This window comes from Balaenoptera ricei, chromosome 10, assembly GCF_028023285.1.
Source record: "Balaenoptera ricei isolate mBalRic1 chromosome 10, mBalRic1.hap2, whole genome shotgun sequence".
Classification (NCBI taxonomy): Eukaryota; Metazoa; Chordata; class Mammalia; order Artiodactyla; family Balaenopteridae; genus Balaenoptera; species Balaenoptera ricei.
The window spans coordinates 97,435,667-97,462,793 of NC_082648.1; the positions used below are offsets into that span (position 1 = coordinate 97,435,667).

Genomic DNA, 27,127 nt, shown 5'->3' on the forward strand with positions numbered 1-27,127 from the left:
AGACTCCTCGAACGGGCCCAGGGCCCAGGGCTATGTCAGAGAGTCAGGGAACATGACTCCGATTCCTTTTACTACTTGCTGGGCATTCCACCTGAGCAGTCTAAGCTTTTAGTACTGTGATCATCAGAAAAGCTAAATAGAGTGTTGCCTGGAGCCAAAGTCCCCAGACACTGGAGTAAGAGAGATGTGGGTTTAAATCCTGGCATGCCCTGGCCACAAGGCTTGGAGTCATTCATAGACCCTCTCTGGGCCTCAGTTTTCTCATCTGTAAAATGGGAGTCATGAAGCTACCTGGGCCGGTGGCTGGGAGGATAAAACGAGTGGACGTGTCAGAGTCCTGGCAGGAAACAGACATCAGGGGTTTTAGAAGAAATCTTGGGGAAGGGACCACTCTGAGCTGTGGGCTGATGAGGTGTGAAGCACATGGAGAGAGACATCCAAGGAGCTGTGAGCATTCCCAGAGATGAGGAGGGGCAAGGAGGCGTAAGGGTCTGCAAGCCAGTGAAAGGGGAGGCAGGGCAGAAGGCCACACACAGAGGGGCTCCAGTGTGGCGGGCCCAGCGGGGACCAAGGAGGGAGCAGGGGACAAATACACCCTCCTCCCTCCTCCCACCCTCCCATCCGCCCGTGCCTCCCACTGAATGAGACCCACTGGAAGCTGCTGAGAACCCACTGCCCCGAGAACCCACTGGATGGAGCAGCCGGCGGGCAAGCCGAGATGAGCAGAGAGAGGGCCTGGGGGCAACAAGTAGAGAATAGTCCAAATAATGTGAACATGGCTTCATTCAGCAAATGTTTACTGAGCACAGCCATGGCCAGGCTTAGTTCTGGGCGTGGGGGACAGAGTGGTGACCAAGACAGACCAAGTCCCCACTCCACGGACGGGAGTGAGGCAGAGTAAGGGAGGTGATTGGACCACAGGAGATGTTTTAACCCAAGGAAGTCCGTACAGGGCAGTCAGAGACCATCAGCATAGATGGGGAAATGAGGCCTGGAGGGAGGCAAGGGCTTGCCCAAGGTCACCCAGCAAGTCAGTGGCACAGGGAAGCTCCCCCCCACCCCGCCCACCATTCTTCCAAGGCCCAGGAGGTTGCTCCAGGGACTCCCAGGCTGCCAGCGCCTCCCTTGGCCTTCTGCACCCTCTGGTCATTCTGGGCTCTAAACCGAGTGTAGCAGGGTGGGCACAGCCAGTGAGGGAGCCCCCCATTGGGGAGTGGGCGTGTAGGGAGCGACGTGCTTGCATTCCCAGACAGGCCGGCACATTCCTGCCGAGGAGCCACTGTGCCACCCACCCTGCCCTGCCTGCTCCCCGGCACACAGAGCCATTGTCTGTCTGCCCCAGACACTTTGAGCAGCCGCTGCCCCCAGCCTCCAACACCGCCCCACGCCCGCCGGTTGCCAGGTGAGGCTCCACAAGCCGGAGCACCACTGTCCTGGTCCCGGGCCCCAAAGGGTAGCCACACGATCTATCTTGGAACCAAGCAAGGATCAGAGAGGGGAGATGACTTGCCCCAAGTCACAGAGGCCAAAATCCATATCCCTGGACCCCCAGTTAATTACTCTTCCTTAAGAATTCCTCCCTTGGGACTTCCCTGGTGGCACAGTGGTTAAGAATCCGCCTGCCAATGCAGGGGACACGGGTTCGAGCCTTGGTCTGGGAAGATCCCACATGCCGCGGAGCAACTAAGCCCATGGACCACAACTACTGAGCCTGCGCTCTAGAGCCCATGAGCCACAACTACTGAGACAGCATGCCACAACTACTGAAGCCCATGTGCCTACAGCCCATGCTCCACAACAAGAGAAGCCACTGCAAATGAGAAGCCCCTGCACCGCAACGACACTTGCCGCAACTAGAGAAAAGCCCGCGCGCAGCAACAAAGACCCAACGCAGCCAAATAAATTAATTAATTAAAAAAAAAAAAGAATTCCTCCCCTTCTTAACCCCTGCCCTGCTGGGCCACTGGACACCGCAGCTCACAGCTCCTCCCGCGGGCCAGGCCTGTGCTAGCTCTTGACAACCCCGGCTCACCTCACCCTGCCGGAGTGTGAATATCCCCATTTTACAGTCCAGGAAGCCGACGCAGGGAGGAAGGAGCTTGCCAAGGCCATCCAGTGAGGAGTACCCGAGATGAGATCTAGCCCAGGTCGTGAGTCCCAACCCACGCCCTCCTCCTCCTGCAGGAATAGCTCCGAGCCCCATCCAGGGGGAAAGTGTTCACACAAATCCTCACGGCGAGGATGTGTGCCTGTTACACAAAGGCAGGGCAGCCTATCAGAGATTGTTCACTCATCTGTCACGTGGGTTCCCAGTCCACGTCCCAGGCAAGGCGCAGCTGGGATGCAGGGTGAGGACTCAGGGCAGTCCTGGCCCTGGGGGAGATGGGAGCCCCTTCGAGAAAAAACAATAGACGCAGGGCTTCCCTGGTGGCACAGTGGTTAAGAATCCGTCTGCCAATACAGGGGACATGGGTTCGAGCCCTCTTCCGGGAAGATTCCACATGCCGCAGAGTAACTATGCCCGTGCGCCACAACTACTGAATCTGCTCTCTGGAGCCCACGAGCCACAACTACTGAAGCCCGTGCGCCTAGGGCCCGTGCTGCGCAAGAAGAGAAGCCACTGCAACGAGAAGTCCGCGCACCGCAACGAAGAGTAGCCCCCGCTCGCCGCAACTAGAGAAAGCCTGCGCGCGGCAACGAAGACCCAACACAGCCAAAAATAAAAATAAATAAATTTATAAAAAGAAAACAATAGATGCAGATGGGGGGGTCAGATAATAAATGTTCTCTGGGCAGTAGGACTACCCTGTCTAAAATATCAACCCCCAGGGACTTCCCTGGTGGTCCAGTGGTTAAGATTCCGAGCTTCCACTGCAGGGGGCACAGGTTCGATCCCTGGTCTGGGAACTAAGATCCTGCCTGCCTCGCGGCATGGCCAAAAAGAAAAATCAACCCCTAAAATGACAACCTCCAATCCCCCTCCCCTGGTTTCTATTTCTCCTCAGCACTCACAACGACCTCTTCTAACCCCTGCAGTGTAGATCAGGACACGTGTCCTTATTTCCCTCCTAAGAGGCTTTGCACGCGCTATCCTCCCGGGACCCCTCACAGAAGCCTCAAGGCCCCTTTCCTCACTTCCTTCAGAGCTCATCTCCCTGAGCCTGCGTCCATGGCTTCCTAGCTCTTCCCGCCCTGATTTATCACACATTTACTTGTTTTTCTTGTTTAATGGCTGCCCACCCCTGCTAGACTGGAAGGTGTATGAGAGTTGGGATTTTACCTCCCGCTGTATGAAGCAAAATCAAAACTGACAATTAGATTTTTAAGCTCAACATACCCTCAAAACCGGCTCCAAGATCAAGACACAGGCCACTTCCGGCCCCCAGAGGCACCCTTCTCCCTCTGGTCAGTATCCAGTCCCTGCCCGAGGGGAACCAGCCGCCTGCTCTTGACCTTTACGCACGTGGAGCCACAGCGTGTGCTCCTTCCGCGCCCTGGCTTTTTGCCCGCCAAGCAAGATTCGTCCGTGTAGCTGTCTGTGGGCAGTAAGGGGGACCGGTGGGTTTTAGCTTAAGCAACTGGGTGGGCAATGGTGCCACTTACTGAGCTGGAGACAGCCGGGGTGGAGCAGGTTTGGGGGTCCCAAGCTCTGTTTCGGGCCACGGGGGTAGAGGAGGAGGCCCGGCATGGGACTGGGTCAGACAGCATCGGCTCATCGATGCCGTTAAAGCCTCAGAGCAGGGAATGTGCAAGTTGGCCCTGCTACTGAGGGAGTCATCTCTTTCTGACACACATTCAGGGCCACCTGCTCTGGTCAGGCCTTCCCAACTGCTCCCCACTGGGAGGCCTCCGAAGGACCCAGTTTGGAAACTAACTCCTATTTCAGGAGAGGAGTTGGGGCCCAGCAAGGGAGAGTGGCTCGCCCAAGATCACACAGCTGGTTAGGGTTCAGCAGGAACTCCTTGCTCTGCCCTGAAGACCCCTGCCCAACCTTCTACGTGTGCCAGATCGACTGGGAGCAGCCCGACGGGCACCCAGGTGAGGGTCTAGCCCACAGTGAGGGTCTGGGTTAGCTGGGAGGTAGTCAGAGTAGCAGAGTAACCCATGAAGGCTCCCTGTAGGAAGCAGGCCTGGTGCTGGGCCAGAGGAGCCGGGGGCAGGGTAACCCTCACCTGAGGTCATGTCTCTCCAGCACTGACCTCGCAGCTCCGGGCCACACAGCTGGAAGACTAGGCAAGCCGAGGCAGGGCCAGGTAGGCGGCTGGAAATAGGTCACCAGCCCCAAGACCAACCACCTCCAGCAGCCAAAGGCCCCTGGAAGATGACTGGCTCCCGTGTGCCTTGGACACCAGAATGAGAAGCCATCAGGGTGGGGAAGGTGCCCATTGCTGATGGTCCAAGTGCCTCATTTTACAGATAGGGAAACTGAGGCCTGGAGAGGGCAGCACCTCCCCCCAAGCTTACACAGCATGTGAGGGGCAGATCCTGGGAGGAACCCCTCCCTCCGAGTGTGTTCCCTGGGACACTATGCCCAGCCGAGGGCCACGGTCCCCAGTCCCCTGTCGGGTTAGGGTGGTAGGGGAGGCATGAGGGATGGAGGAGGGCTGGGTTCAGGAGAGGGACTTGGAGGCTGCAAGGCCAGGCGGTCCAGGCCCCCAGGAACTCACAGTCTGGTGGGGGGTGGGGGGTGAGGGAGTACAACTCAGATTGTATCTGCATTTATCATCTGTCCTCACACAGGATGTAAGCCCCCTGTGGGCAGGGTTTCACTCACGGCTGGAGCCCAGCACCTAGTGCAATGCCTGGCACATAGTAGGTGCTCAATAAATACTTGAATCAGTGACTGAATCCATAGAAGGGCAGAGCAGGACTCTAAAACTGTCCTCCTCTGTACACATGATGGCATTGAAGACCAGGGTTGGGGGACGTGGTCAGAACCCACTTCCCATTCTTCTCCTCCCCCCCATCAGCCTGCCCTGCTTTGGGCGTCCCCAGACCAAGGTCCCTCCCAACTCAGTCCTGACTTCCACCCTGTTCCCTGCCTCTTCCCACAGCTCTTCCTTCCCTGGGGGCTTTTTGGGAGCAAGCGGGAGGAATTCCTGGCCACAAGTCAGGGGAGGTGCCCCGGCAGGCGGAAGGCAGCGAGCACACGCCAGGGACCGCTCCAAATTCCAGCTCCCACAAGCCTCTGGGAGCGAGCCAAGTGGGGCCACGGTGGGGGGAGGCGGGGAGGCCCTCCCTACAGGAGCCAGGAGGGCACAGGGGAGCCTGGGGAAGGGCCAGGGGGCTGCAGAAGCAGACGGTCAGAGTGAACGTGGTCAGGGTCCCACAGGAGGATAGCTCACCTCCTCCAATACCCTGATGGGAAGACTGAGGCTCCCTGACGTCAAACTCTGAGCTCCTGATCCGGGATGCTGTGGGGCAGGGGGGCGGGGGGATAGTCTGTGACCAGACACCAAGGGTCTGGGGGAGAAGAGGGGTGTCTAAGGGGCTGGATAACATGAGACCCCATGGAAAGATCCGTGGACCAGCAGCGGGAAGTTGTAGGTGAAGGGTTCTTGGACTGCCCCTGTCCTCAGTGGGTCCAGGAAAGCCCTCCCTCCCTGGCTGCGCCCAGAGTCCCCACTTGTTTGTGGGGGCGGGGGGGTTGCCCTCGGTGGGCCCAGCAGTCTCAGCCACTGTGAGTTCCGTGGGCAACGGGGTGTCCCAGGGAGGGAAGGGGGTGGCAGAGTTTGTGGAAGGCTCTTAGCCTGGCCTCTTCTGGGTCCCCCTCGCAGTCCCGGGTCAGGGCCAGGTGCCATGAACTCAGACAGCGGCCCCTGCCCATCTGTCAGCACCAGAGCTGCCGCCAACACACACACCAGCGCACCCGGCCTGCTACAGCACCACCCCGCCCCCTCCCCAGTGGCTCCTCCTGCCCCACCCCCGGCTCCTGTGGCATCCTCAACACAAGGTGTGGCATCGGACCTACAGGCAACTGGATCCAGACTTCCAGGACCACAGCATCTTGGAACTAGAAAATTTTAGAACCATGGGTTCTTACAATCAGAAAATTCCAGGACCATCAAATATCGGAACATTTTCATTCCAGGCCCCCAAGGCTCTTAGAACCAAATAATTTCAGAGATGCAGCATCTTGCAACCAAAGATCAGAACCACAGAAACTTGGATTTCCATGGTTTGGAGTTCTGGGAGCAAGGGCTCTTAGAAGCAGAAAATTCCCAAACAACAATCTTATTATCCCAGAGGACATGAGCCCTGGGTTCTTCCCACCACCCAAACTAACAGACATCCAGGAACCAGCCAGGCCTTGGTGGGGTCGTTCCACAGTCCCCTGCCTTGGGGAGGTCTCTCTGCTCCTGGAACAGCAAAGGCAGGAAGGGAGACGGGGAAGAGAGGGGGCGCTTCTGAGCAAACCGAAGGAGAGAGGGTCTCTCCTCCAGGCCCTGGGTGGCTTCCTTTGCCGAGAGAGAAGCAGAAGAGAAAGAAAGCCCTTGAGGCCACAGGTTTGTGCGGCGGGTATGTGGTCACAGGGGTGGCAGGATCTACCCCCTCCCTGGCTGCAGGAGCTTGGAATTTTCTCCTGGCAGGAAGGGCCCACCCTCCTAGGAATGGAAAACAATCCTTGGCATCTGGCCCCTGAGGCATACAAGATTTTGACAATCAAGCATTATTATCCTCCCTGCCTCACCCCAGCCCAGTGCAGAGGGGAAACCAAGGCAGGCGGGGTCTCTGTCTAAACCAAGAACCTGAATCTGCCCCTGGCAGATTCCAGCCATCCCCTTTCCTGACCGTGGAATGTCAGAGCTGAGACAACCACTGGGGAGAAGCCTGGGTCAGACCTGGCAGGGCACGTGGGACCTGAGACCAGAGAGGGCAGACATTTACCCAAAGTCACCCAACACAGTGCAGCAGAGTCCCTTATTGCTTCCACTAAGGCTCACTTCTAGGGCCTCCTCCTCCAGGAAGTCTTCCCAGATCATGTTCCCCTGGGCCTCTTTGCCCCTTGAGACTTTACTGTTCCACCAAGCAGAGTGCTCTTAATTACTCAGGCTTTGTTTTCTAAGTATTTTGTACAAAAATGTCTCATCTTCCCAGCCTATGCTGTGATGGTGTCTCCCCACTGGCCTGGAACCAGAAGTCTTGAGCTGAGGCCTCCACGCCCCCACTCAGACACCTCCATGGCTCCCCACTGCCCAGGGACAAAGTCTAAGGCAGCCTGGCACTCAGTTAGAGCTTTATGGCTGCACTCCAGCCTCATCCCTTGATCCCACCAGGCATGGGTCTCACTGAGTTCCTGGCAGCCCCCGCCAGGCCATCTCTCTGCAGCCCACTCCCCTCCCCCGTCCGTCCCCAGCCGGAGCATCCTCATCTCTAAGGCTTCAGCAAGGCCACCTGCCTGGGGCCAGTGCCTCCTCTGCGCCACCTTGGGTTTCCCCTCTGCAGCCTCACTGCACTGCCAGTGGCAGCCTCTGCCCAGACACCCACTCCCCAAGTCTGGGGAGGCTGGGCTGGGTCTCACCCAATCTGGGTCTTAGACCGACACCAATAGTGAGTCTTTACTGAGGGCCCACCGCTGGTCTCGGCCCCTCACATGCCTTTGCTCATCAAATCCCAGCAAGAGCCATAGGAATAGATTCCGGTCTGATCATGCCCATTTTTCAGATGATGAGACCAAGGCACAGTGTGCCTGAATTGCTTCCTCAGAGTCACACAGTCAATGGCAGAGCTGGGATAGGTGCCCTGAAAGCCCGGCTCCAGAGCCCACGTGCTGTCCCATTAGGTTGCATTGTCCAGGGAGAGGGAAGGACAGAAGCGCTGGGCCCACAGCACTGGGGAGTCTAGGGGCATCCTGGAGCCAGAGACCACCTAGCTCGACCGCCTAAAGCTCCGAGAAGGCATGGCCCTTGTTTCAGGATCCCCTCGGCCCACATAATTATACACAGAGAGAGACACACAGAAAGTCACACATACGCACACAGACTTGGACGCAAGCCCCCAGCCCCTGGGACCGGCTGCAGGAAGTCCTCAGCTGCCCAAGCCTTTTTCACTTCAGCTTTTCCTAAATTTGCTTTGAGGAAGTTGCTGCCGCCTTGGAGCTCTCCCCTCTCTCTCACGCACTCCAGACCACATCCCTTCCCACCCTGACTTCTCTGGAGAACAGGGAGTGGAGAAAACAAACAGTAAACATGATGAATAATTCCATTCTACAGATGGTGGCAGGGAATAGGTAGTGGAGGAGAGAAAATTGAGCCCGGAGGGGCATCAGGAGTGTTGGGGGAGCAAGTTGCAGGGGCAGTTAGGGTGATCTCCTCACTGAGAGGGCAGCATCTCTGCAGATTTCTAGGCGAGGGGCATTCCAGGAAGAGGGGAGAGCCAGTGCAAAGGTCCTGAGGCAGGAGTGAGCCCGCCATGTTAGAGGAACAGAGAGGAAGCCAGTGTGGCTGTGGATGAGTATAAGTGAGGGAGGGGACGTTGGGGAGGTGAAGGGCCTGGCCCACTGTGGTGGCCTGGGCTTTTCCTCTGGTGATTGGGCATGTGATGGGAGCTATGCAGGGTTTGGAGCAGAGGAGGGATGCTGTGTGTGTGTGTGTGTGTGTGTGTGTGTGTACATGTAACAGGACTCCCCTGGTGGCGCAGTGGTCAAGAATTCTCCTACCAGTGCAGGGCACACGGGTTCGATCCCTGGTCCGGGAAGATCCCATATGCTGCGGAGCAACTAAGCCCGTGCGCCACGACTACCGAGCCTGTGCTCTAGAGCCCAAGAGCCACAACTACTGAGCCCACGTGCCGCAACTACTGAAGCCTGCGCGACTAGAGCCCGTGCTCCGCAACAAGAGAAGCCACCACAATGAGAAGCCCGCGTGCCACAACCAAGAGTAGCCCTCGCTCGCCGCAACTAGAGAAAGCCCGCGCGCAGCAACAAAGACCCAACGCAACCAAAAATAAAATAAATTTTTAAAAATTAAAGGAAAGGGCTTCCCTGGTGGCGTAGTGGTTGAGAATCTGCCTGCCAACGCAGGGGACACAGGTTCGAGCCCTGGTCTGGGAAGATCCCACGTGCCGCGGAGCGGCTAGGCCTGTGAGCCATAACTACTGAGCCTGCGCGTCTGGAGACCGTGCTCTGCAACAAGAGAGGCCGCGATAGTGAGAGGCCCGCGCACCGCGATGAAGAGTGGGCCCCGCTTGCCGCAACTAGAGAAAGCCCTCGCACAGAAACGAAGACCCAACACAGCCATAAATAAATAAATAAATAAATAAATAAATAAATAAATAAGAGGATGCATTTCAAATAGTAAAAAAAAAAAAAAATACATGTAACATAAAATATACCAACTTAAACTTTTTGGGTTTTTTTGGCCGCACTGCGCTGGATGTGGGATCTTAGTTCCCCAACTGGGGATCGAGCCCTCCTCCCCTGCAGTAGAACTGTGGAGTCTTAACCACGGACCACCAGGGAAGTCCAACTTCACCATTTTTAAGTACACAGTTCAGTGGTATGAAATACATTCACCTTGTCATGCAGCCATCACCACCACCCATCCCTGTCACTCATCTTGTAAAACTGAAACTCCATATGGAGGGATGCAACCTGACTTAAGTTCTAACAGGGTCACTCTGGTTGCTGGGTGGAGACTAGACAAGGGCACCCAGATAGAAGCAGGGGAACCAGACAGAAGGCAAGAGGCAGGAGCCCTGGTTTCCACCAGGGCCACGCTTCCCTGACCACCTGGATGACCTTGGGCAAATCACTTCACTCGTTCTGAAGTTTGTTTATTCATACCTTCGGTCAATTAGTCTTTCAACAAATATTTATTGAACACCTACTACGTGCTCGGCACTGCGCTGGGTGCAGGGGGCACAAAATGAGCAGAGCAGACCCAGCCCCTGACTCGAGGAGGTGCCATCTGGCTGCGAAGATGGACACGGAGCAAAAAGCAGCACAAATAATAACGCAGTGATAGCCCTGGTGGGGGTGGTGAGGGAGCAGCGGAGAGCAGAGACAGCGGGCATCAGAGGGAAAAGCATGCCCAGCAGGTGGAACAGCCTAGGCAGGCGCTCTCAGCGATCAGCCTCCTGCTTCTATGAAAGGCCTCCTCTCCTTTCCCTCCCCTAGATAAAAGAGGCCCAGAGGAGCCTGGGGGTCAAGCCCAGATTCCTCTTCTGTGAAATGGGGGTCCTCGTCGTACCTGCCGGCCCTAGATGTGAGGAGTAAATGAGCCAATGCACGGCAGGCTCCAGACACAGTGCACGGACAGGCCAAGAAGCCAACTGCCCCACTCCCACCCACCCCACCCTGGTGTGGAGAAGCGGGTCCCCTGTGATGAGGTGTGATGGAGGGTCTCAGGGAAGACCTCCCACAACCCACCCCCAAATCTCTCCTCAACTTGCTTCCTGCTGTGCCTGAAATCTCTCTATTACAAACTCATTCCTTTGAACTGTGCTTTCCCACCCTTCCAGAACCATCCATTCCTATTCAGGTTAGCCCTGGGCTGGGTGTTGCTCAGCCTTCACAGTTCAGGTCAAGCCTCCCTCTTTCAGGAAGGCTTCCCCGATTGCTGCTGCCCATGGAATTCTCTTTCTTTCCCTCCTTTCCTTTCTCTCTCCCCTCACTCTGCACTGGCCTTTGGCTTTCACAGTCGCAGCCTCGGAGCTGAAAGGGCCCTGAGAAATTGTCCAACCCAGACCTCCCTGAGCCCCCATGCTTCAGATGAGGAAACTGAGGCCCATATATTGTGTTCTCAGGGCAGCTGGGATGAGGGCCAGGCCAACAGCACAGATCAGACTTATTTGTTTTTAAATGAAATGTAAAATATTTCACACATACCAAAGGAACTGTGGAGGCCGCTGCCGCGTGCAGGGTCCCTCAGGGAGTTTTACGTTGCAGCTGGGGCTGCTTCATCTGCCTGCCGAGAGGCACTCCCCAGGCTGTGGGGACCACTCTCCCTTAGCAGCTCTCAGATCATTGCTTCCAGGTTTCTGCTATTGATCAGGTTTTAAAGATAAAAGCAAAGCTGTGAAGCTCACTCCGAGGGCCAAACTAAACATATCTGTGGGCTGATTTGGCCCTTGGGCTGCCAACTGCCACTTCTGTGGGCTCTGTGGACCTTGGTGCCAGACCAGGCAGCACCATGTGCTGGCTGTGTGAGCCTTGGCGAGTCAGCTGCCTTCTCTGAGCCCTGGTTTTGCCATCTGTGAAATGGAAGTAAACTACTGCCTCTTCAGGGGGCTGTCCGCACATTCAGTATTTACTGATGGAGGGTGTGTGCTGGACATTGAGTGAAGACTATAGGGCAGGGGCACATCCCGTACAGGACCCCACTGAATCCTCCCTCCGGCCGCCGAGGGCTGTCGTGGTGCTGGGAAGAGACTGAGCCAGGGTCCAGCCCTACTCAACACACAGGTCACTGCAGCAGACCCAGGAGGCCTGGGCAGAATGACTCTGGTGGTCCCACATGACCGAGGCACAGCAGCTTGTGAAGAGCTGGTAGGTAGACTAAGGCTAAATTGCGACGCGTCTTGAATGCCACACCAAGGTGCCTGATGCGTAGGAGGTGCTTAATACATGTTTTCATTATATGAATGAATGAATGTGCAGCGGGGAGCCATGGAAAGCTCTTGAGCAGGGGAGGGCCCTGACTTTGATGGGATGTATCTGTGGTGTGCTTAGGTTAGTGGCTGGCCCTGAGGAAGCAAGAGGGCATGGTGTCTCAACGGGCCTTCGTGTTGCCGTGCTGGTGAGTTCACAGGCCCTGGCCTGATGGAAACGGTGTGGCTGTGTCAGTGTGGAGGTGTGTTATGGGCACTGGTGTGTGAATGGGCTGGTGTGTGAATGGGAGCTGCTGCCCCCTTCTGCTTGGGCTCCCTGCCTATAAGACAGGGGTGAGGACTTCCTGGTGGTTCACTGGTTAAGAATCCGCCTGCCAATGCAGGGGACACGGGTTCGAGCCCTGGTCCGGGAAGATCCCACATGCCACAGAGCAACTAAGCCCATGCGCCACAATTACTGAAGCCGGTGTGCCTAGAGCTCGTGCTCCGCAACAAGAGAAGCCACTGAAATGAGAAGCCCGCGCACCGCAATGAAGAGTAGCCCCTGCTCGCCACAACTAGAGAAAGCCGTGCACAGCAACGAAGACCCAATGCAGCCAAAAATAAATAAATAAATAAATAAATAAATAAATAACAAGGGTGATAAAAATAAACAAACAAATAAATAAATAAATTTATTTAAAAAAAAACCAACAGGGTTGATAATAATGCTCCTTTCCTGTCGGGGGGTACTTCGAGAGTGGACGAGGCACATCCCTGCCTGGCCCGGTGCCCGGAGGGTAGGTAATCTTCACATCAGGACCACTGCCTGGGTCCCTGTGCGGTGCCCCAGGCTGGGCAACCAGGCTCTGAGTGGCTGCCGCTGGGGTGGGGACCCACTGGAGGAGCCCACGGGGGATGAGGTGATGGCCAGCGAGGATGGGGAAGTCGGCGAGTCAGCTATCTTTAGCTCCTTCCCTCACGGCCCTTTTCCTCTGCCTGGCAGCATGTGGCCGGGGTGGGGGGTGGGGGGCGGGGAGCGGCCGGGAGGGGCTACTTCTCCATAGTCACATGAGGCCGGGTGACCCAGAGGCCAGCTGTGGGGCTGGGGCAGGAGGAGGTGGGGCCGGCTGTGGTACCTGGCTCCCCTACCCCGACCTGTCTGCTGGCAGCCCTGAGGGTAGCATCCCCTGGTGCCCCCGTCTCTCAAGCAAGCAGGGGCCCCAGGGTGTGCGCCTACAAGAAGTGGCGGGCGAAGGAACACTGGTGCCACGGTGGCTGCTGGGATGAGGTGTCCCTCCTGCTCCTCACGGGGAGCCTCCAGGCCCCCACTCGGTGAGGGCAGTGCGGTGCAGTGGTTAGCGCTGAGCTGCTGATGCTTGGATTTGACTCTCTGCTTCAGCACTCCCGAGTGAAAGGCCGTTGCTTGGTCTCTCCAAGCCTCCATGTCCTCACTGTGAAAACAGGAGTGTCAACAGGAACCTGGACTCACGACTCACAGGGCTGTCATGATCACTCAGTGAGACACAGCACCTAAGATGCCTGGCAGAGTATATTCTAGCTCTCTGACCTGGGAGGATTCTCTGAATCTCTCTGGGCCCCCATTTTCCCCATCTGTAAAATGGGAATAGTGATTGCAAGGATTAAATAAGATAGCTTTGAAAGGGTCCAACACAATGCTTGGCACACAGTAGGTACTCAAAAAACAAGCACCCTTGGGGACTTTCCTGGCAGTCCTGTGGTTAAGACTCCATACTTCCACTGCAGGGGGCATGGGTTCAATCCCTGGTTGGGGAACTAAGATCGCACACGCTGCACGCGCAGCCAAAAAACCCAAAACCAAATAAGCACCCGACTCTCTCCCTTGAGCCAAAATATGCTTTCCTGGCCCCTAGTACCATAGGTTCAGGGTGAAGTGATGCCTGGGCTCAAATCCCAGCCCTGCCGGTTATACACTGTGTGCCCTTGGGCAAGTGGCTCACTCTCTCTGAGCCTCAGTTTCTTGTTTATAAAATGGGGTAATAATAGAAGCTGCCTCAAGGGGTGATCCTGAGTATTGAGTTTATATATATAAAGTACTTAGGACAGTACCCAATAGGTACAAGGTATTCACAATTACTACTACCTGTCAGCCTGGGCACCACCCTCCAGAGGCATTCAAAGTCAACATGAGCGCTTGTTATCGAGGGCCAGGGGCTGGTGAAGTTGGGCCCTGGGCAGCATCATGAGTCCAGGCGGCCGATGGATGCCAAGGACACAGTCATTCAGACATTTAATAGTTCTGATGTATTAATAGGCCCTGGAAGTTTCCTGGATGCCACCTCTCTCATTCCTGGGCTCATGGATGTTACTTTCTTGCCTCCAAGAGTTCGGGTCAGGCCCCTCTCCTCTCAGAGGTCCAGACCGGGCTTCAGAGCCTCTGCTGAAAGCACAGGGAGAGCTATTTGGGCTCCTGGGAGCGGCCCAGGAGTCCAGACCCCAGGAGGCACACGATGCTGGTGAGGTCGGCAGGCCCCGAGTGCCAGCCTGAGTGCCAGAACATCGCATGAAGGGCAGGGGCACCACAGAAGCTTCTGACAAGTAGCTTCCTGCTGAGAGCCGATGGGAGGAGGGTGAGGCCGCTGGAAGCCAGGGCTGGGCGGCCCCCCCCCCGGGGTGGGGGGACAGGGCTGGAGGCTCTGGGGGATGAGGACCGAGGGGCGAACATGCAGCCCCCACTGGCAAGGCTGTCAGTGAGAATCGGGGGAGAGCACTTGGGGGTGAGCCCTCGAGGCGGCAGCAGGCTGTCCACCCCTCCACCCCCCAAGGCCACCCCCAGGTAAGCTCCACGAAGTCACTGGCTCTGCCTTTTAAGGCAATGGTGGCTCCTGCCACCTCCCTGTTCCCACGTGCTCAGACATTCCCAGCAGGTATTTTCTTTTTTTTTTTTTTTCCAGGAGGAATGGAATGAGGCTCCTTTTTCTGTCACCACAGGATCCCAGAGAGGCCTGTCTGGGGATTCTGGTGACAGGAAGCACACACCGCCAGGCACTTGGAGATGCGCTCTCTGTGACACACACAAACAAGGTCTACAGGAGGCCCAGACAGCTGCCCAGCCCACCACAGGCCCACGGAAATGCCTGGGGACCCCCTCGTGGGACACCCAGACGTACACAAGCACGGGTGACTCCCAGAGACCCTGGGAACAACATTTACTGAGCACCTACTATATGCCAGGTCGTGGCTATGGAGGCGGGGGGTGGGGTGGGGAGCCGGTCCCACCTTCGTGGAACTCACTCAACTGCCTCCCTCGGGAGTTCATATCTGAGCCCCAAAGCCTCGTTCCCACCTCAGGGCCTCTGTGCCTACTCTTCCCTCCGCATGGGGTGTTCTCCCCTTAGAGCTCCACCAGGCTGGATCCTTTACACCCTCAGGTCTCAGAAAGGCCTCCTCTGCCCCATCACTCAGCATCCCAATGTCCTGTCTTATTTCTTCACAGCGTTCATCACTTTTTTTCTAAGTGCATTTAGGGGAATTCCCTGGCGGTGCAGTGGTTAGGACTCTGTGCTTTCACTGCCGTGGACCCGGGTTCAATCCCTGGTCAGGGAACCAAGATCCCGCAAGCCATGCAGTGTGGGCAAAAAAAAATTTTTTTTTAATTAAAAAAATAAAGTGCATTTACTATGAAAGTAACTTTCCCAATGTCCATAATACAGTTGCACTTCCACAATCCAATATACAACTCAAAACTTTTTTTTACAGCCCAAAACTTATATTTACTAAGTTTCCAATTTGAATGAAGTCTAAAATATACAAATCAGGGCCCTGACCATACAAAAGGATAATATTCAAAGAAAGCTCAGTTCAGAATCATTCTGTTTTTGGATCCACAGCAACTTTTGTAGTAATTAGATTTAACAGTAATATAATTCCAATGAAGAAAGTTAAATCAGGGATCTCTAAATTCTGGCCCACATCTATCACCAATAACTCAGATGTTTCTTTCTAATGAATTAAACATTTCATGCATAAAGTTCTGAAATGGCCAACAGACCATAGATAATTCTTTACGCTCCTGCTTAAAACCAAAAGCTTCAGGGCGAAAGCGTTATCACTTCTATTACCCAAATATTATCTTAGCAGACCAATGCTTTCTTTTTTACTTTTTTAGGCCACACGGCATGTGTGATCTTCAGGGATCGAACCCACACCCCCTGCAGTGGAAGAGCAGAGTCTTAACCACTGGACCGCCAGGGGAAGTCCCTCATCACTTCTAAAACTGTCTTGTTTGCCTGTGTCTACTGTCTGCCCTCCCCAACTAGAATAAAAGCTCCTTGAGAGATGGACCTTTGAGTTCAGCACTGCTTCCGCAGCACCTGGAGGAGTGCCCTGTCCACCGCGGGCGCTCAGGTTTCTTGAGGATGAAGCTGATCCCACACACGTGGCTGAGCTTTCCGCTGCCCCCAGGAAGCCCAATTACTCGTCCTGACCGGTTCCAGGCGTTCTGTGCACACGCTGGGGCCGTCTTCCACACTGGGTCCCATAACCACCACCTCTGAGGCGGCCAGTCCCCAACCAGATGAGGCTGAGGCTCAGATCTGTGATCCTGGGCGTGCCTCAAAGCACTCACTGGCCAGGGGCAGGGCAGAAACGAGGACGGGGACGTGGGGATGGTCAACATATAAAGGCTCAGCCCTTGTCAAGCAAGCCTGCCCCTGAAAAGGCTCTTTGTGCATGTCACACGTGTGGGGACATGAGCGTGTGCTCTACCTGTGCTGTTGGAGGCACGTGTGCACACCCTCAGCCTGTTCTCTGGACCCACGTCCCGAGTCATCCTGGCCATACCTACAACTGGGCAGAGTCCCAAAAGGGAGTGAGGCCCAGCCAGGACGTCTCAAACCAGCAAAGCGTTTTGTACCTGGGCTGGGTGGGCAGCTGGGCTCCAGGGCTGGCCTAAGGGTCTGGGGAGGCCCACAGGCTAAGAGGCCAAGGGCAACCGGGACGAGTGAGGGGACGAGGTGGGGCCACTGCCCAGCTCAGCACCCTCCCCAGGATATGACTGGACAGAAGCTCCCGCAGTGAAAGGAACCCAGACCAAAGACCAGGAGCCCAGCTCCCACGCCTGGCTCTGCCACAGGTGCCTGGTGGCCTTGGGGCAAGTCCTGACCCCCTCTGGCTGTAGGCTTGACTCCCAGGATTATGGGGCTGAAGAGACCCTGGTTGGGGAAGGGATTCTGCGCCCCCTGCAAAGCCCAGAGAGGTCCTCCTGCAAGGCTGCCCCAACTGGGTGCTGCCCACTCTCGCCCCCTGGCGGCTCCAGCCTGAAATGCAGCTCTGGCCAGTCTAGGCCTGGATCCTGAGCCGACGGGTGCTGCATGGGGTAGCAAATTGGCGCAGAAGTTGGCTTTGAGGCCCACTGCCCCACAGAGCTCAGAATGGACTCCAGAAGAGTGTGCAGACGTTGGGGAGGGGTCCCACGCCAAGGACTCTTGCTCAGCCCCTCCAGACCTCAGCTAGCCTCCGCCTCAGGGCCCACATGTAATTCCTGCAACCTCCTCTGTGCCTTGACTCGACATCTTAGGGCCTCACATGAGTCATGGGGATACCATGCTCATTGGGAACCAGAGGTTCAACTCGGGCCACCTCGTCATCTTGAGACAGCACTGTAAGTATGGGACCTCCATCCATCCCCAGCTATCACTACCCCTTTTGAAGAGGAAACTAAGCCTCAGAAGATGCCAGAACCCAGGTGATTAATTGGTGGGCAACCAGCCGTCTGCCAAAAGGCTGGGCAAGGCAATCAGCACTGCTGCAGCTGTGCTCTCTGCCCTCCGCTTAGGTGGGGCTGAGGCAAACATACCACACGGGCAGATGTGACGTGGGGAGCAGCTACGGCTGTAAGGGGGATAAGCAGGGGCATCTTGTACACCTGGAATGCCAGGGGCTGGACTGGGGTTCAGTCACCCCACCAAAGGGTGGGCCAGACATCACAGGCCTGGGTGCTGGGCTCTAGCAGCCAAGCTCTTACCAGCCTACATGATGCAGGTGCACAATATACGGTCAGCACAGGGGACACTGGCACGGGACAAGGGGCTGAGCCAAGTCACGAAAGCAGACCTAGACCAGAATGGAAACTGGGGTTCAATGACCTCACCAGCCAGGTGAGCCTGGTCAAGGCACTCAACCTCTGCCGGTCCACATTCTCACCTGTTTTAATGAAGTCCTTGTTAATCACCAGGGCTTTCCTCAAAGCAAACATTCCAGTGTTTTCCTAAGTCCCAGGTGTCGTTCAGGGCTTCTACATGACACCCTCTCCCATGGCCAGAACTTTGCTGCTGGCTACAGAACCTCAACAAGCCCTAACTGGAACCCCTCCTGCATGGATTAGTGACTAAATTAGGTATCTGTACACTCAGCAGAGAGCCAGGGTCTGCCCTGCCATGCCCGTGGGCAACAGCAACACCAGGTCCTCACTGCCTCCTTCCAAGCTGTACAGACACAACGTGTACAGCAGAGACCCAGCTTCCTTGCCCTGTGACAAACATTTCACACAGAGCTCACTCCCCAGGCTGGCCGTAACGGTGCAGGGCAGACCAGGCTGGCTGGCTCTCGCCTCCCGCTTCACCTAGTCTGCTCCAAGCATGGGGCCCGGCCAGTGGTAGGGCAAAGAGGCAGCCAAAGAGGCTGGGGGGACAGCATGCCTCTGGGAGCATGAGGGCCGAGGGAAGCAGCCAGGACCGGGAAGGTGAAGTACAGGCAGATGAAAATATTTTCACTGGAAAATAATTTTATTGAGATTCTACCAGCTGTATAATCTGTTCTGACATTAGGCCCCTTCTTCCTTTGCAATTCGGTCCTTCTTAAGTGGTCCCTGTGGAGAGAAATGCAGCAGGCAAGGTTAGAGATAGAAGGCAGTTAAGAATAACCGCCAACCGCAGTGCGATCAAATTCCGGGCAGGTCTCCACAGCCCGGGGCACACACATGCACAAGGTGGCCCTCTCTGCATCAGCACCAGATGGGCAGGCTGACAGCTGACAGCAGCTGAAAGCCACCCCCACCCCAGCCTGAGGGCAGCAAGGTAGGTGCTCACCATGAACGCTTTCTTCTCCTCCACAGTCTGGAAGCGGCCATGGCCAAATTTGGAGGTGGTGTCAATAAACTTGAGGTCAATCTTCTCCAGGGCCCGCCGTTTGGTCTGCACCAGCAAGGACTGTGGACCAAGAGGGCAAGGGTTCAGAGCCAAGCCTTTCTCTGTACCATCTTTGTTCACAGGTCCCTCATCTTAAGAGGGCAGAGGTCAACTCCATCTAAATCAGTCCTGGAATCAGGACACCCACCCACCCCAAACACCACCATCCAGCCACTACCAAGGGGTTTCCTCCTACCACCAGGCGGATGAGAATACACTTAAGAACAGAAGCAAACAGCTGGGCCAGGCCAGACACGGACTTCCCTCCTCCCGGGACTTCAAAGTCAGGAGTAGCAATCCCTCCCCGCTTTCCCTCCCAACTCCCCTAACAGAGCTCAGCCTCCCCTCCTCCAGCCTCACCTTGCGAAGGGTGAGCACTCGCTTCTTGGTTCCCACCACGCAGCCTTTGAGCATGACAAAGTCATTGGTCACTTCACCGTAGTGGACAAAGCCACCCTGGGAAGGAGCAAGGCCATCAGAGGTCAGCACAGATAAAGCAAGGGGCTGGAGACAGGTCTGACCACGCACACGACACCCACCGCCCCCCGCAGGTCCTGGTGGTCCCACCACCTGACCAGAGCTGTTCTCAGAAGGAAGGCAGCAAGGAATACTTCCGCAGTCTGACTCGGGCGCCGCACCCAGCGCTCATTCCAGGGCCTCATCACTGAACAGCTGGGCCTGCCACCCCACTCCTCACCAGCCAGTCTCTCTCCAATGACAAAGGGTGGACAGACAGCTGGGTGCTGTGCAGGGGTCCAGTTAACTGGCTGTAAAAATGGCCCCAGCCCCATAGGGGAGGCCTGGAACCAGAAATCCCCCACCAGACCAGATATCTGAGGCTTTGCAAGGACAGCTCCCATTACTCACCAGAGGGTTGATGCTCTTGTCAGACAGATCGTAATCAGTAGAGGCATTGTTCTTGATCAGTTTGCCATCCTTGATGAGGTAGCCCTGGCCAATCTTGTAGATCTGAAGGAGGAAATGAGCATAAATACTTGAGAACAAGCAAATTGGGCGGGGAGACAGCTCAGAGGCCTCTGGAGCTGGCTGGAGGCAAGGACAGCCATTAGGGACAAATGATCCATCTTGGGGGTGGGCTAGCCTACAAAGGCCTCTGGGAAAGCAGCTATGACCTCGGCCCTAGTGAGGGGGCATCCCAGGCTCGGAGCAAAGAAAAGGTGGCTGGGCCTGAACTGCAAACAATGCCATCCAGTGAGACAATGGACGAGGCCTCTCCAAACACCATGGAACAGGAGAGGGTAGACAAAGCTCATATCCTCAGCCCCGCCAAGGGTCAGCTGCACCAGAACCACCTTCAAGGATGGCACTTTACTATCATGACACCCAAGAGCCAGAACTCTGCCACCAGACATGAGCGACTAAGTCCACGGGATGCTCCACCACAAATGGACCGATGGTGACAGGGACTGGGACCCCCAGCTCCCAATAGTGGGGCCACCCTGCCCCTCCTAGGGTTAAAGTCTCCACAGGACCCCCTTGGGCACCTCACCTTCTTGTTGATCTCGGTGCGGTGATGGTAGCCTTTCTGACCGGCCCGAGCCACAGAGAAGGCCACCCGTGCAGGATGCCACGCCCCAATACAGGCAACCTTGCGCAGCCCTCGGTGGGTCTTACGGGGCAGCTTCTTGGTGTGCCAACGGCTGGTGACCCCTGGAATAGACACATGCTATTACTGGGGTGCCTGGTACCCATGCCATTGGCCCTTTCCTGCTATGAATGCCCAACTTGAGTTTGTGGTACTCTGTCCACAGAACATGCAATGCAACACATGATTGCCGTGTCCTCTCCCTTCTTATACCTCCATCCAAGCTTGAATACCAGCTGAGACATAACCCTTGAGTTACAATCAGCAAACAAGAAGAGGCCTTGGAGAATCAGCCTACTAGAATGTGATCATGCTCATCTGAGGGCATTCAGGAAGCCTCCCAGTGCGTTTTGCAGTGTGCTCGAAGCGTATGTATGTCACCCCCGGTCCCACATGCTCCCCCAGCCACCTGACCACAGCAGTCCTCAGGAGGAAGGCAGCGAGGAATACTTCCGCAGTCTGACTCGGGCGCTGTGCCAGCGCTCATTCCAGGGCCTCATCACAGAACAGCTGGGCCTGCCACCCCTCTCCCAGGTTAACCACAGCAATGTGGGCCACTGCGAAGCTCACCTTTGTAGCCTTTGCCCTTGGTCACCCCAATGACATCAATCATCTCATCCTGCCCAAACACTTGGTTCACAGGGACCTGCTGCTCTAGCCTCTCTCGGGCCCAGTCCAGTTTTTCGGCCACAGTGCCTCCGTTCACCTGGATCTCCATGAGGTGGGCTTTCTTCTGGCGTAGAGGAAGCAGGCGCATCTAGAAGGGAACAGATGCTTCAAGGTGAGAGGAACTCAGGCTGCGCACAACAGGCAACAGTTTTGCTTTCCAGTGTCATGACTCCCCACTGGGTACCATTCCCCTTTCAATTCCGGTGCCTGAATCAGGTCAGAATGAGCTGCTCCTTGACAGACACACCAGGCCCACATTAAGACAGGCTCATTTAACCAGATCCTGGGACCAAGCAGCCCAATGTTCCTGACCACTGTCATTTTGGCCAGTTCCTTTCAGGTACCTGCCCTGGTTTACCCTGGCCATCTACCTTGCTCTATTAACTACCAATAAGCCACTTATTTTGGGAGCAGGATAACACTGCGAGAGAGTACAAGCTGTGATTAAGGAATGAAGCTAAACAAAGATTTTAAAGCTGTCCGGTGTTATCCTACTGACGCGTCTTCAGTAATGGACACACACCACAAATCTGTGGTAATCTGGTCACCACTAACCACACAGGGCTACTGATCACTAAGGAATCATGGGTATACACCCAGGATAATCGCCCAGACTGACAGCAAAGGCGGCACCCATTCCTACCCAGACAACCAAGAGCTAATTCAGCTCACATGTCAGGTCTGAAGTGCAAATAGCCAGCATCTCAACACTATTTTCAGTTAGGCGCTAGACAACATTAGTTATGACTCACCAGTTCCTTCGACCAGTTCTCCTAAAATGGGATATGGTTTTCCCTAATTAAGAACCACCGGGGACACAGTGCCCTCTGCTGGCAACAAAAAAACCAACCCTATGTGAGGAGGCCTGGATTCCTTCTCAAGCAGACAACTGTCCTAAACATGGCCCCAGGAACCCAGGCCTCAAGGCAGGGCACTGGCTGGACTTTGTTGCTTTTAACCCCTTCCTCCACCAGGAAATAAATTTAAGAACCTCAAAGTCTTACCATCCCTAAAATCCTGAGGCTTGACACAAAACCAGTGTGAGCTGAGGATCAACTCAGAAGATAACTGAGCCTCGCAAAAGCCACAGGTGGTCATGTAGGTCATCACCTCCATAGACCATAGCAGTGGGCACTCACCTGGGTGTGGGCAATGACACGGATGACCTGGCAGTACTTCTTCATGCTGCTGAAGTCCCTCTCCAGCTGCTTCTTGCCGTCTACATCCTGCCACTTCTTGCAGTATTTGGTGAAGGCCTTCTTCTTAGATTTATGCCTTCAGAAGCAGAGCAGAGTTGGGGAGGGGGCCAGGTGCCAGCCTTCATCACCCCTCCAAGGGGTGAGCGGAAGGCAATCGGGCACCGTGTGGGGACGGGGCTCATTGCCGGCTTCTAAGGAGCCTTTTCCACCGGCAAGCGGAGCCTGGATGGAGCTCATCGGGCAGAGCCGAGCGGAGCTGAGCAGAGGTCCACAAGATTAATGATGCAAGTCACACACGTTCAGATACACAAGTTCTTGCTCTAGGTTATCCGTTAACCAGACCACACACCGGGGGTGGTGGGGTATGGGGGCATTACTGCTATCCCTCAGCTTCTAAGTAGACTCAACACTTGCCAGCAACTCAGGAAATACTGACTCAAGGTAGCACCCACTAAGGTGAACACTGAAGGAAACGTCTCAAGATGCTCTTCCCAGCGCAGGAAAGAATGGTTCTGCTCTGTTCCGCAACTAAACCTGACACCAGAGCACCTCCTCCCACCCCAGCTATGGAGCTGAGGCCCTGCGCGGCACACTGCCCCCTCCTGGCCAGCCTAACCCAGGGCGAGGGCGGCATCGGCCCCCTTACCAGTTCTTATAGAAGCGCCTTTTGCATTCATCACTGATATGCTCAGCAAAGATGGTCTTAAAGGTCCGGAGGCCTCGAGGTGTTTCCACGTAGCCCACAATGCCCACAATGACCATGGGCGGCGTCTCCACGATGGTCACAGCCTCCACAACTTCCTTCTTGTTCACCTCTGCAGACGAAGCAGGCAGTTAGACCTGAGTGGGCTGCCTCAAGTACCCGGCAGGAGGGCTGTCTTTTGGAAAAATGTCACGTGCCCTTCCAGGCAAGCAACGCAAGTTGCTTCAGATGACAGGAAGGTTTGTGGGGAAGTCTGCATCGCAGCCCAAACTCCCTCACTGCTGAATGCTCAGTCTGTGTGCATTGACCTTTTCAGCACAAAACTATCTGGACCCTAAGCAGCCAAGTTAACAGCCTGGTTTCGGTGCTGGTTTATCATAACCTTCTCCAGAGACAAACTCCTTATTACCTAGAAAATACAAGGGTACTAAGTATAGTGAGGTAGTAATTCCTCAGCATAGACAATTTTAACTGTCTATTTATTGTGTTTCAATCACCAGCACCGTGTGTTCTACTTAGTGCCTTTTCTACTTCGAACTTCACAACCCAGGAAGGTGGGTAGTATTCAGGCGCTCAGGTGAGGCTCACAGTTCAGTGCTGCCACTAAAATGTGAGTGGAGTTTCTATTTAACCCTCAGTGGTTGCCACCTCCCATGTTAGCATACTTCTCTGCTGCAGCTCTTGACAAATTTCCTCATCATGCTCCCTGACTCCATTACATCTCTCTGCCTAATTCAAGCAGTGCCAGCCACCTGAACCCTGGAAGCATTAATCAATCCTAAAATATCTTTCCATTGTGATATCTAGAGGTTCTGTTGATCTCTCCAAAGCCTGCTCTATTCTGAGAGCTTGGCCCCATCTAGTCAGTTCCCACCAACTCCTACCCTCCCATCAGCTGGGAAGATGCAGCATGTACTTACTGGACCCTGGCCTATCGACCTCCCTCACAATGTGGGTCATGCCAGCCTTGTAGCCGAGGAAGGCTGTGAGGTGCACGGGCTTGCAAGAGTCATCCTTGGGGAAGCTCTTCACCTTCCCACGGTGCCGGCTGCTGCGCTTCCGAGGCAGAAAGCCCAGGGACCCATGCCTGGGAGCGGAGAACTTCCTGTGAGACTAGGAGAAAACGATCAATCAACGTTAGCACCTTCTAAGTAGCTCACGCCTCTTCATCCCCAGAGGCCTAGGTTCTAAGAAGATTCCCAGCAATGCTGGATCCACACCAGCAACCCAGGTAACGGGCTTACGTGCGGGATTTACTTTTTTCGGGATCACACATCTAAAAGGCATTATTCAGCCAAATGAGTTGAACATTTATCTCAAACCCTCACCCTATAATTTAAAGAACATGAACCATCCACCTTTTCCTCTAAAGAGGACAAAGGCACACCAGGTAATGGTATTAAAAATCGCTTAACAAGCAGCTTTATGTGCAAGTCAGTTAAGATTCTGATCACGCACAAACATACAATGGAATGTTACTGAGCCATAAAAAGGAACGAAATTCAGTTATTTGTGATGAGGTGGATGGACCGAGAGTCCGTCATACAAAGTGAAGTCAGAAAAAGAAAAATACCGTATGCCAACGCACATAAATGCAATCTATAAAAACAGTACTGATGAACCTAGTGGCAGGGCAGGAATAAAAACGCAGACGTAGAGAACGGACTTGAGGACACGGGGGTGGGGGGAAGCTGGGACGAAGTGAGAGAGTAGCACTGACATATACACACTACCAAATGTAAAATGGATGGCTGGTGGGAAGCTGCTGCATAGCACAGGGAGATCAGCCTTGTGACGACCTAGGATGGGATAGGGAGGGCAGGAGGGAGACGCAAGAGGGAGGGGATATGGGGATATATGTATGCATATGACTGATTCACTTTGTTGTACAACAGAAACTAACACAACACTGTAAAGCAATTGTACTCCAATAAAGACTAAATAAAAGAAACAGATCCTGTCCACAATAGGGACTTCTGGTCAAACGCCTGGGTGGCAGATAATAGTAGTAAAGGTTCCTCATGCTCCCAACGGGAGCTAAACGGGCAAGTGGAGGCCACTAGAACTCGACAGAACCAAATCAGAACATGACAATCAGCACACAGTCTCTGTCCGCCCGTCAGTAAGTTCATCATCTCTGGTTTCTGAGAACTCTAGAGGCCCAAGAGGTTGTACCAACCGTCCCAGACGTTTCAGAAGAGGATTCAACAACCCATACCCAAAGCCTCCTCTGCCGCCTGCGGCCTGGATTTCTGCACCTCCCACTTTCACAACAGTGCCAAACGCCCCCACCCAAGGTCCTCCTGGCGAAAGTGCTCATGACTCGGATCTCGAATGCTGAGGTCGAGATCCAGGATAAGTCCATGGCCTGGGCTTAGATTGTCGGGCCCGGGCCCCCCAACCCAGCTCCCGTGGCAAGGCCTCTCGCCAGCCGACCGGCAGGCCCAAAGCCAACCTCAAGCCTCGGACATTTTCAGAAAATAGACCTGACTGCGGATTCTGCTGAGTGCCCCATGCTCCTAGAGCACAACCCCGGCGCCGGGTGAGGCGAGATGGCGGGGATGTGCCGCGGATTTACTCATGCCGCCGCGGCTGACAAGTAAAAGTCCGCCATCATTACACTCACCATCCAGCCGTCGGATGCCGCCGGTAGAGATCGTCCGACTCTCAGCGCGCAATATATAAATCCCAGTCTAGCCCCGCCCCTTCCGGCGTGAGAGCGCGCGCCCGCGGCAGGCGTCGGGTCGGGGGGCGGGTACTGGGTGCCATTTCCACGCACGCTCGTCCTCGCCTTGCTTACGTTCCGACCGGGACGTCAGTCTCGTAGGCGGGACTTAGAGGCTCTACGGCGAGCGGCCGAGTTCAAAATTAGTGAAAAGAAAAAAAAAAAAAAAATTAGTGAAAAGCCTCGGACTCGCCGGCAGAGAGTTGTATTACAATGACCCTGAGGCGTTGGGCAGCGGCCAAATTTGATGAAACGGCTGTTACGGTGAAGGAAAATGGCTACGTCGGTTCTTTTCATATGAAATGCAGGTTTCATATGAATCCTCTGAAATTGAGTAACCCTGTTGGGGCTTCAGTTCCAAGGCGCTTTCCCACGTGGTATCCCGCTTCCGTCCCACACAGCGTTGTTGCCATTTTGCAGGCACATAGAAGTGGGACGAGTCGCACCGCTTCCACCAGCTCGAAGTTGGAGAGGAAAGACAGGAACCCTGGTTTCCTGGTTCCCAACCCAGAGCCGCTTCCCGGTACCAGCTTGCCTTTAATGCTTCCTGATTTCGGGCCCTCCTCCCTCAAGCCCCATCTCGGCTACTCCTCCGAGAATCTGGCTGTGGGGGCCCGTGCTTGGTTCTGAAGGTCTTAGGCGACGGAACCACCTCACCGTCTAGGGTCATGGGTCCCGCTGCCCGGCCTCACGGACCCTGGCCCTCCCTGCTTCCCAGACTCTCTGCATGAATGGCTCTTGCTGATGTCTGCTTGGGCTCGGGGTCACCTAGGTCCTAGGAGGCTCCTAGCGGCTCACCCTGCCGCCAGGCTTGCCCCTCCAAATCTTTCTAAGAATCAAATCCCTTCTTGTTACTTCCCATGCCCCTCCCCACGCCCACCCCCAACCCTCGTTGTTTCCTGTGGATGAAGCCTTAACTTCTGAGCCTGCCAGCCAAGAATCTGCCCTAACTAGCTATTCCAGCCTCTTCGCTGCAGGCGAATACACACACTTTTTCATAGATCACCACCTTCCACATCCATCCTTCCCCGTCCTGTGCTTTGATTCTGGGCCTGACCATTGCTCACACCGTTGTTAAAAAACATTCTCTCATGTAACCCTCACGCCATCCCCCAGTGGCAGTGCTGATAGTCCTCAGCCCCTTACTGGAAATCTTTGGGGCCAGATATGTATCCAAATTCAGCATTCTTCACGTTTTAGATAATACCGTGCAATATGGTGCACATACTGTATATTATGTAATCATCCCTAAACTGTTGAATGAAACACGTTAATTCTGCTAAGAAACGTGAATATTCACATGGAGTGGGATAAGTATAAATAGCCTCACAGTTAAAGGCTAACTTAGCTACCTAAAAAATTCAGGTTAGTTTGGTTTTTGCCACCAAGTGATTTAAGAAGTTTTTTCATAATGCCATTTACAGCAACATGGATTGACCTAGAGATTATCATACTGAGTGAAGTAAGAAAGAGAAAGACCAATACCGTGTGATATCACTTATATGTGGAATCTAAAATATGATACAA

At 54.9% G+C, this 27,127-nt stretch overlaps 1 protein-coding gene and 5 non-coding genes across 6 annotated transcripts; all 6 read right to left on the reverse strand.

Annotated features, from left to right (window-relative positions):
- Positions 1-15,501: 15,501 nt before the first annotated feature.
- Positions 15,502-15,612, reverse strand: LOC132373843 (small nucleolar RNA SNORA2/SNORA34 family). Its single transcript, XR_009505503.1, has one exon. It is a non-coding gene; the product is annotated as a small nucleolar RNA SNORA2/SNORA34 family (small nucleolar RNA).
- Positions 15,613-18,277: 2,665 nt separating this feature from the next.
- RPL3 (ribosomal protein L3) lies at positions 18,278-25,558 on the reverse strand. Its single transcript, XM_059937000.1, has 10 exons — positions 25,502-25,558; positions 23,796-23,988; positions 22,819-22,987; positions 22,113-22,248; positions 20,875-21,061; positions 20,209-20,369; positions 19,566-19,667; positions 19,059-19,154; positions 18,600-18,719; positions 18,278-18,379 (listed from the first exon to the last, which is right to left on the reverse strand). The coding sequence occupies exons 1-10, from the start codon at positions 25,502-25,504 to the stop codon at positions 18,335-18,337; spliced, it is 1,212 nt and encodes a 403-aa protein (XP_059792983.1). The 5' UTR covers positions 25,505-25,558; the 3' UTR covers positions 18,278-18,334.
- Positions 19,278-19,371, reverse strand: LOC132373855 (small nucleolar RNA U83B). The gene has a single exon (XR_009505513.1). It is a non-coding gene; the product is annotated as a small nucleolar RNA U83B (small nucleolar RNA).
- Positions 20,723-20,815, reverse strand: LOC132373856 (small nucleolar RNA U83B). Its single transcript, XR_009505514.1, has one exon. It is a non-coding gene; the product is annotated as a small nucleolar RNA U83B (small nucleolar RNA).
- LOC132373864 (small nucleolar RNA U82P) lies at positions 22,249-22,303 on the reverse strand. The gene has a single exon (XR_009505521.1). It is a non-coding gene; the product is annotated as a small nucleolar RNA U82P (small nucleolar RNA).
- Positions 24,952-25,015, reverse strand: LOC132373832 (small nucleolar RNA SNORD43). Its single transcript, XR_009505493.1, has one exon. It is a non-coding gene; the product is annotated as a small nucleolar RNA SNORD43 (small nucleolar RNA).
- Positions 25,559-27,127: the final 1,569 nt, after the last annotated feature.